Raw genomic sequence first — 10,090 nt, 5'->3', positions numbered from 1 at the left:
CAATAGCAATTTATAACGGTCGAGCTAACGTCGCGCCAAAGTAGCCCGTCGCAGACAAATGAATACAGAAGATTTACAGTGTAAGGTCGAGAGAGAGAGAGACATCTTTAACGGCTAAAAACAGGGAGCCGTAGCTCTCCATAAAGAGAACAGTGAGTGTACATGCTAGCTAATTCGCCAAACAAGTTTCTCAGACATGTATCTGCCGTTAGTAACCGAAAATATAATAAAACGGATTTCACTGCCGGCGGTAAAACTTCACACAATGCAAATATCAGTCCAGTGAGTCAGAGGAAAGTAGGGCTGGCGTCGGTGAGGCTGAGGTTGTGAAACACTCGGGTTTCTACGTGAATCCGAGGAGACACGAAGTAATAAACTCGTCCCACAAACCGCGCAGGGCTCCGCCATTGGTTGCAACCGTCCATCCGCCGGGGAAAGGAGGCGGAGGCGAGCTGTTGAATGACGGCCGGAGCTGTGGTTGACACTAAAAAGACACAAGGCAGCCACCGCGACCCACACGGGCCTACCTATTTCACATTTACACAGTGTGGAGACATCAGATGAAAGAGGAGGAACGCCCGATCATTGCTTTTAACATCGGGGGATGTTGCCTGACAGGACGATACGGCGTCGAGGCTAAGAGGACGTTTTCACAGGTTGATGATCCGTATTTGGCACCGAGCACAGGGAAGCCCTCAAAAGTAAATACATGGCTCCAGTCTCTATAGGCTGTTCCTAGAAAGACGTGGTTGTATTAAAAAAGAGAAATACGCGGCGCCAGCTAATTCCTGGAAAAATACAGACCTCCGAACCAGAATGACACATTTAACGTTTGCAGGTTGGGGTTTATTTGCTGAAGTTGACGCTCTGACTTGGGCTACAAGCAGCGTGTAGGGGGGCTTGTCTGTCAGTAAAGGACCGTCTGTCTTACACATTTTGACAGATAGCCAATCAAATCTGCTATTCAAATCGGTGCTCTTATGTCAGTGACCTATATCTCATGCATGTGCACCAAGAGCCCGCAGTAACCTCTCCACCAGACCAGACAGCATGGGGTTCAACGGGTAATCAAGAGCAGCCGCCCAGCAGAGTGTCCGGGACGGAGCAGCCGGCTGCAGATCCTCAGATGGAGCAGCGAGATGCTCCCCAGGAACCAGAGGGGAGGAAAGATGAGCAGGCAGCGGGCAGCGAGTGTAAAATCACGCCGGAGGACACCAACGTGCAGCTGATCGAGGCCGGGTATAAGCCGCCCCTCTCCCCGGCTTCAGATGCCGAGCCGGGGGTCCAGGTGGAGAGGCACGGCCACGGAGCCGGATTCGCCCCGCCCGAAGGAGGTTTTGGCTGGCTGGTGGTTTTTGCAGCAACCTGGTGCAATGGGTCGATATTCGGGATTCAAAACTCTTTCGGCATCCTGCACAAGATGCTGGTGAATGAGCATGCAGACATAAATGACAAGAAGTCTCAGTTCAAAGTGGGTAAGTACCAGTCTGTATGCTGAAGTGAGCTTGACACTGACTGAAATGAAGCAATACATCATGTGGTGGACAGTACATTTGTCCTGGATGCATACTTGGTTACAAACCAGGTGATATAAAAATAACCAGGTGGGAAAACTGGACCTCCAGTCAATGATTATCATAAGACATAATATCAGCATGGCAATAACCAATGATATCTTAGTGTCAATAACCAACTCAACTACTATATACAGCATGTCTTACACACATTCAACAGTCTAAAAGAGATATGGGTCAGCTCGGAGTTCAAGTGGGTTTATCCTGCACTTAAAGAGACACAGTTACATAGTATTAAATGACACATGGGTCTCACTACTACATTTAAAGGCTGCATATTATTACAGAGTGTTCATGCATTCTGAAAATCTCTGTACCCCTCTATTTGAGTCAGTCATTTGCATGTTGTAGAGAGCGCTGATGTTAAATGATTAACAGGCATTTCCAACAGTGTACTTGTCATCTATTCATTAACATCGATGTTATTCTAACTCCATTAACCAGCCTCTGTAAATCCAGTTCAGTTTGTCACAAACAGCCCTTTGATGGAGTGTTCCCCCCTGAGGGCTAAAAGTTATAGAAATGTACCACAGACATTTAAACAGTCTGTGAACCCATGAGCATACTGTGCCTTAAAGCGTGACTCAACTAAATTTTCCAAAGTGGGGCTGGTAAAAAAAAAAAAAAAAAAAAATGTTGGCTATAAATGGTAGCTTTTTGCCACCCTAAATATTCCATAGTATCTAAAATTTTTATTATTTATCTGTTTTGCCCTGCTTTTTTTGGACTATTTGCAGTAGAATAACATAGGAAAGACCAAGAAAGAGGGATGACGTGACAAAAATTCATTGCTAGATTCAAACCAAGGACAGTACTGTTATGTACAGTACACAAAAAAACAGCTGTAAGCCCTCATGATAATTTCATTTCCAGGAATTGATATTCATTGTGTCACATCAAAGCTGCTGTTGACTGCCGATTCTTCCCCACATGACCAGAATACGGTCAATGTTCACCCCTCTGTCTTAACTGCGTGCTTCAATTGAAGCCATTCTGTTAAGGATTATATCACCAGCTTTAAACAATAGTCAAACCATTTTTCTTAACATCCTGGGTGCTTCAAATTTGACTATTCGTGTTAAAAAAATCACTTATGTTACTTTCAAGGAATGACATACTTCAGTTGTGTTTTATGCAGAGGAATTAGTCACAAGCTGAAGTTTGAAAACAAGGAAACAGGAAGATCTGCACATGCTTCATCTGTAGTGAATGGAAAACTGACATTTTTTTTCACTCATATCTGTTATTATAGTGGACAAATGAAGCTCAAAACTGCAATCTGACCAATTTAGAGTCACTGTAGCACTTGAGTCTGCATCTCCAGCGGTTTTGTCAGATCCTTGGCTTCTCGCTTTGGGCTTTTTAATCATATTAACAAGTGACTAAACTTGACTAAATGACTAAATTATGTGAGTTTTTACTTCTATCTTAGCAAACTGCCCATTCTAAAATCGCGTAAGCTGGTGTAAAGCAGTGAAATGATCTGTCGAGATTTTAGTGGAAATGTTGAGATGGAAATGAGATGTTTTTGAAATAGGGTAGTAGCAAACAGTAACTGGAGCGGGTATTTTTCTAAACTTCCTGTCAAGTTCCACAATCACCAGCAAAAAAATTAGGGTCAGGATGTGGGAAGGGATTACGGTTCTAAGACTGTTCCCTGGAACAAATTCAACCCTTCAGCATCAGCGTGAAAAACAGTTACAGGAGTAGAGAAAAAACGGCTCGAGGGCCAACCTAAGAGGCTCAGACACGATCGGGGCTCATTTGAGTTGTTTGTGTAACTGCAGGTTAATATCTTCAATGGCATCTTGACAACTGCTGTGGGCTGAGGGCAGTGTGACGAGGCATTGCATTACTTTCAGGTTTTGTGCGATAGAGAGCCTGAGAACCGTGAAGGTGTCCGGCTTGTAAACAGATACAGTAGTTGCTTTTCAAAAGTCAACCGACACCAGACACATTCCTCATATCTGGTAAGCAACACAAAGCAGTGTCTAGCAAGGTATTTCTTCTCCGTTTACCCCCCCCACCCCCTTTTTTTTTCTTTCTAGGACTCTGGAGGATTTCATTTCCAGCAGGTCCTTGGATTTAATTTTTGGTTGTTCGGTGTTCTCATATGTGAAGGGATTAAGCAAGTGGGCTGAGTCCTGACCTTTTCCTCTCAGAATCAGAAGAAAACAGAGGGGAAAAGCTTAACTACAATAGTCGCAGTTGTAAAGGCTTTCCAGTCTGAGGGGGTACAGTCAGTAAAAGTTAAATTAACGTGTAGAAGGATCTTAAAACATCACGTCAAAGTGGTTCACAAGCATTAAAACTACAGGACCATAAGGAGAGGAGGTGACAAGGAGAGATTGGGATGTAATTAAATCTTGATTAGAGATTACCATATCTCTCTCTCTAGCAAGCTTGATTACATAGGGTATTTATTAAGCCTTGAGGGGTAAACAAGAAATTTTCAAAATAGCTCAGGAGTATCAGGGTGGGGGATGAGAACAGTCTTTTTTTTAAGAAGAAGAAGGTAATGAAGGAGAGGTGAGTGGGTTATGAGTTGCAGATGGTCTTGTATTTTTCAGTGATTACAGTGTGGCACAGTCAGAGGTTTCATCCCTGTTGTGGCCACACGCACAAAAATGCTGGGGTGTCAAGGTGTGTACTCAAGTGCAAGTATCAAATACAGCATTCCTTGAAATTCAAAACAAAAACTGCAATGCTTTTATAATCAGTGGGGAGTGAGCCTCTTGTGAGTTGGTATGTGATTGAACGGGGGTGCACCAAACGTGGATGAGAAGAGAAGTTCAAGCTGCTTCGGCACAGTTTGCAAAATATGTGGGTGCCGAGGCAGAAGAAAGAGACTGAGTGAGTGAGTGATTAATTTTTTATTGATCCCTTAAATTATTTCCTTCTAGTGTGAAACAGATCAGTGGGAAGACTGATGTGACAAGGAAAACAGAGGCCCGTTCTAGCACACTGTGTCCTATTTGTGTTGAGTTGAAGAAGTTTGTGAGCAATATCACCTTCATTCTTAATTATTTCAGATTTTGTCCCTGGGAGAATTTCAGCACCTTGTCCAATGACAAGAGTAATACTGCAAAACAGTCTCCGTTAGTAATGCTGCTCCATCAGTAGGAGGAGAAGATTTTTTTTCACTCAAATTCCAGTCTTAAGTGGACAGTATAAATCTTACTGACAGTGGCACTTGGGCATTAAGTTTTCCATTAAATGTTTAAAAGACACTGATGATGTTTAAATGACTTTGACATACTACAAACACGCTTATACTGTAGGCCCGGTCTTGCACAAACCAGGCTTTTAGCAGTGTGAGTGGGAAAATGGCAGATATCTGAAGTCTGCAAGGTTTTACACACACTTAGTCATATTATACAGTTCAGAATAAGTCAGGGTTTGGTGATATTCTGTGAAATGATGCAACTTGTCAACCGTCAGAAATTATGTCATAGCATTGTGGCAATATTGCAAAACAACTGTTTTATGGCAGTATTGGATTTCTGCATCAATGTGATTTGTGATTTGGATTAGACAAAAACAGAAACTCCCATCTGGCTATTTGATCCTTAAAGTTGCTCTATTTCTCAAATGTACTATATCACAAACGGTAACAATATTGTTGTTAAATTAACAGTGGTAACACACAAGTAAAATTAGTCAGAGTTTGCTTACGTGGGTGTTCAAATGTCCAGCTTGATTCTGATATTTGATCATGTCACTGTCTTCTTGGTATAACCTGGTCTCTGTGTTATTTGGTTTGGCAATCATAGTATCAGTGTCAGTGTTAGGGTAGAATCAAAATCACTTTTAAAGGGGACCTATTATGCTCATTCTCCACTAGCGTGGCTTTGCATGATTCACAGTTAAAAAAATCCTTATTTATCTTATACTGGCCCTTTATGCAGCCCTTCAGTTCAGACTCTGTCTCTTAACAGGCAGTCTTAGCTCCTGTCTCTTTAAGGCCCCCCTCTCGATGAGCCCACTCTGTTCTAATTGGTCAGAGTCGTGTTAATTTACTGCCGATGCAAACCCAACATTTCCTGCTTTATTTCTTCAAATTAAAAGCTTTTAAATAACTAAATAGTGGGAGGCTTTTATTATGAAGAATTTACAGGAAATGAACTGTGTTCCTCACTGAATTAGTAGTGGCGCTAAAAACCGGTCGACACAATAAGATATAAAGATATTTGGAGCTATTTGTTCAGTGGATCAGTTTGATGAAGAGCTGCAGATGACCAGCACACCTCTAACAGGTAAACTACTTATTTTACTTTGCAGTGCTGGGTAATGGAGTCATGGCTTGGCATGACTACCCCCAAAACAAGGGAAAAATGCCATAATGTTAGCGGAGCAGTGAACTTGCACGCTGTGCATGGAGCAGATGACCATATAAAGAAATATGTCGAGAGCTGACATCAGCTTGGGCTGAAAGTAGAAAAAAACAGTGGAAACCGAATGTTCAGAGCAGTCTGAAGCCGGTGCTTTTTGCTCACAGGGATTACTTCTACATACGTTTACCTCATTATTTGACACATTGGCCACTTTTCATATGAACATCCAATGTTGTAATATTATACATATGACTGAATATAAGGAAAAGCTTAATAGGTCCATTTTAAACTTATTTTCGCGTTGAAGCTGCTAATAGGCAACATTTAGTAGGTGTTTATTACCTATAAACTACCTTGGATTAGGATCTTGACTGCAATTGTGTTGCTGTCAGGGTGGAAAAGCCTGTAAAACAGTATTTAAAACATTATGGTACACTAAAACACTCCTGAAACAAACCCTATTAAAATAATTTTAGGATGAATTTTAGGAGAATCAGTGTCCCATTCAACCCATTCATTGGTTGGGGAAATTCTGGGATCCCCTAAGCATTCAAATGAGCAATTACATAAAATATAATCACAGGTTAAAGACATGCATTTCTGAAGCTGTGGTTCAAGGTGTAGTCTTTCATCATATCCAATTTGGACGCTACAGAATCAACTCAGTAAACAGAATTTCCCAGCCAGCATTCAAACAGGTGTCTCTGCTGTCACAAGCAAGCTGCAACTGTTACCATACTGTGCTCTGGGTAGTGCGGTATTGTAGCCCCGCTGCCCCAGATTTCACCAGCATCTCCAGGGCAGCTGGAAATCCCAGGTTGGCAGATCAGGGAGTACTGTGGCATTTTTGGCATTCCAGAGGGCAAGGGGAACGAGTTCAGGTCGGATCAGTCTCTAGAGGCTCCACACACTCATTAGCAGACAGACAGCCATGGACTGTTATTTTGTTGGATGATGGTTCATTTTAACATCAATAAATTCATGTATTTATTTTCAGACAGTTTTCCAGCAGGTGCAAATGGAAATAGTGACGGAAAAAGAAAGCAAGCTGATTCTCTCCGACAGCAAGGAGTAGATGGTTGACACGTAGAATCATCCTTTTCACATCTAGAAGCAATGTTTTATGATGAATATAATAACTTTGAGAAACACAAGCATTGACAAACCCACCAGCAGTTTTACGATGGTGTCATTTACTTGTTCGTAATTGAAATATATTAACATATAAGAATATATTGATGTTAAAAAATGCTATATGTGGCACCTTCAGTGTTGCCTTTTCATTCCAGAGAAAACTTGTTTAATGAGACTTTCATAGTTTGATAAGTTAGTATTTGAGCAGCACAACAAATTTTGTATAAGGACCGAAGCCTGCATGCTGGTGTAGGCATAAAAATCGAGTCATACTACATACACTCACACATGATATACTGTACTCTCTGCAAAACATATCCAAGATGTACCCATACATATGCCCTTCTTGCATTATTAATTGTGTCAACGCAAGCAGTTTGCACAGCAGTGACTACTGGTTGCTCAGAGCATGATATGACTAGTAAACATCAGAATATTAGTGAGTGGTACCAAGTAAACAACTGATGTTGCATCCTGAACCCCCTGCTGTCAAAACACATTTGTGGGCTGAGATTACACACAATCCTCTGCAAACTATGCAGCCTGACCTGATGTATTGTATTGTATTAGCAAGCTAGATAACAGATGCTAAAACAAGGCTTTGCAAACACGTTACTCATGTCATTATACAGTAGTAGCTTATGTAGTACTATTTAGTTGACAATATAAGCAACTCTGAAAGTAATAACCTTTTTAAAAATGTATTTATGTATTTACTTCTTTATGGTCTTTATGGCTAGTGTACACTGTCAACTGAAAAAATCATTACAAGAAATCTCTTCTAATTTTTATCACTTCAGTGCTGCTAACTTGTGCCGTGCCTCTCAGGCTAAACATCAAAGCAGTGTACTCTTTTTATTTCCCAAGACATAGTATAATAGCAGCTGTTAGTATCTGTGTCTTTCAGCTAAAATTAGCATGTACGTCAAATTACATTATGTTGCCTTGCCGTAGTACCTGCTGAGGTCATTTCATGTGGCCTTCAGGGAACGCGCTTCCGTACAAAGTCTATAGTCTCCTACCTCAGCCTTTCCGTTGATGTTACAAAAACATGTATGTCTGTTGTTACTTTAACCGTGAGTGCCCAAGACAGTTTCCAGCTGAATATGTTTCATTGTTTAGTTGATGAAATATATCCCCCCTGTGTCTGTGGAAAATTCTGTTTGCCACGAACAATTCAGTCAGAAAGCTTTTGGACAATGATTTGCTTTTGATTGTTTTGGCTCCACTTCAGCATATTGAATTTAAAGTGAAACAATGATTATGAGGTTAAAACTAGGGTTTCATATTTTGACAACAAATACATTTTCTCGCTTACTTCCAGTGTCATCTATCTGTGCAGATAGTTTTGGTTTTAAACAATCTAAACTGCTGCCATTGTGTACATTGGAAGTGAAAGAAATTTTGTTGTTGCTACTCAAAACATAAAGAGCATTAGGGGACTATGTGTAAGAACTACAGTTCTTACACTGTTCACTTGACTTGGATGTAAACTCCCTTAAATCAAAGCTGAAAGTTGGCACTTTAACCTAATTGTCGGATTTAAAATCTATTGTGCTGGAGTACAAGGCCTCGACAAGAAAAATGGTGTCGGTGTCTTAATAAATTCTGACTGTACTGTAGCAGCTGGTAAACAAGTGCAGAAGTCTTTGTGGGCTTAATCTTTGGCTCAATAATACATTTGCACTGTTGAGGTAATTGTTCCAACACTACAACTTAAATGCAAATGCAGCGTTTAAATGTTTTAAATTATGGTTTGAAAAAACATTGATTCACATTTCTGAAAAGCATCATAGCAGAGTGAAAGGGCCTGAATGATATCTTGACACTCACAGTGAAAGAAAGGATAGTTTGTTTGGCAGGATGTTTAGGATAACGAACTCATGTAGGACCGGTTTAGCTATGTACTCACACATGAGTCAATTTAGACACATATTCAAGCATGAATAGAAATATGGTATGAATAAAACTTTAGCATGTAAGGTCTGGTTTGGTTTTATTCTGTCATCATTAAGCAACATGACATAAAATATACATAGTACAGTAGACTTTTGTTCCTCCAATGTACAGACGAGTCTCTGGCTCTCTCTCTCGCTGTCAGACTGAATCCATCACATATAGAAAGAGAAGCTTGCACGCACACACACACACACACACATATTTTCATTTTCCTTCAGTCTTTGTCGCTGTGTTGTTTTTCTTTTGTTTGGAAATGTTCAGACCTAATCGTCTATAATGAGTAGGCTACACTCCACTTGAGCTATTCACAGTCCTTTGCATTTGCCAGGACAGGGGGAAATGGGGGTTTGGAGGTGGAGGTTTAGCTTGAACACAGAGAACGAAGTAACATTGAGTGAACATCTCATTTTCATACAGTTTACCCCAGAGACTGCAGTCATCTTCTTCACATTGGATTCAGCAAAGAAAGCATTTGGAAGCAGGCTTGACAAAATAATTGTGTAATTTGTCGAAACATGACAACAACCATCAGTTAAGAGTACTGCTGGTACTACTAGCACTCACATTATTATATTTTCTCAGAGCTGAATTGGTGCTGCCTCCAGTTATACAATTTTCTTGTAGAGACATATCCCTATGGAAGCTGGGTAAAGGAGGAGAAGTTGACAGTAGTAAAAGTGGTCCTGTCTCCCTGTGGCAATATATCAAAACAGAGAAGGACCTGAAAGGAGGAGATAAGCAAACAGAGAGTCTTAAAGTGGTAATCCTTCATTTTTGTTATTTTGTCTCCATCCTTGGTGCTAAGCTTGCTCACAGTTACACAGTGCATCCAGTACTGTAACATATTTTTTCATGGATTTTCTATTGATACATTTTAAGTTTCTGTCAATGGTAGCTGTTACTGCTCATGCTGTATTCAGCCCTTCTATTATAGGAAAAGATAATATGCCCTTTTCTGCAAAAAAATCCTCAAGCATGTACTTATAACTGCAGTACAATAACATACCAAGTGCAGACGCAGCTAGAGCCAAAAATTAACAGGACTGAAGGAGCATATGGGAAATGCATATAGCACAAGCAGATGGAAAG

At 40.7% G+C, this 10,090-nt stretch overlaps 1 protein-coding gene across 1 annotated transcript in view; it reads left to right on the top strand.

Moving 5' to 3' along the window:
• The first annotated feature begins 213 nt into the window (after positions 1 to 213).
• slc16a2 (solute carrier family 16 member 2) overlaps positions 214 to 10,090 on the top strand; it is a 30,710-nt gene continuing 20,833 nt past the window's right edge. The window contains exon 1 of the mRNA XM_067599427.1: positions 214 to 1,475. Within this exon, the coding sequence (XP_067455528.1) occupies positions 1,001 to 1,475 (475 nt within the window). The 5' untranslated portion in view covers positions 214 to 1,000. The remainder of the gene's footprint in view (positions 1,476 to 10,090) is intronic.

The sequence above is a fragment of the Thunnus thynnus genome, chromosome 9, assembly GCF_963924715.1.
Source record: "Thunnus thynnus chromosome 9, fThuThy2.1, whole genome shotgun sequence".
Taxonomy (NCBI): domain Eukaryota; kingdom Metazoa; phylum Chordata; class Actinopteri; order Scombriformes; family Scombridae; genus Thunnus; species Thunnus thynnus.
The sequence above is the reverse complement of the archived record's forward strand: the minus strand, read 5'-3'. Positions and strand labels throughout refer to the sequence as shown.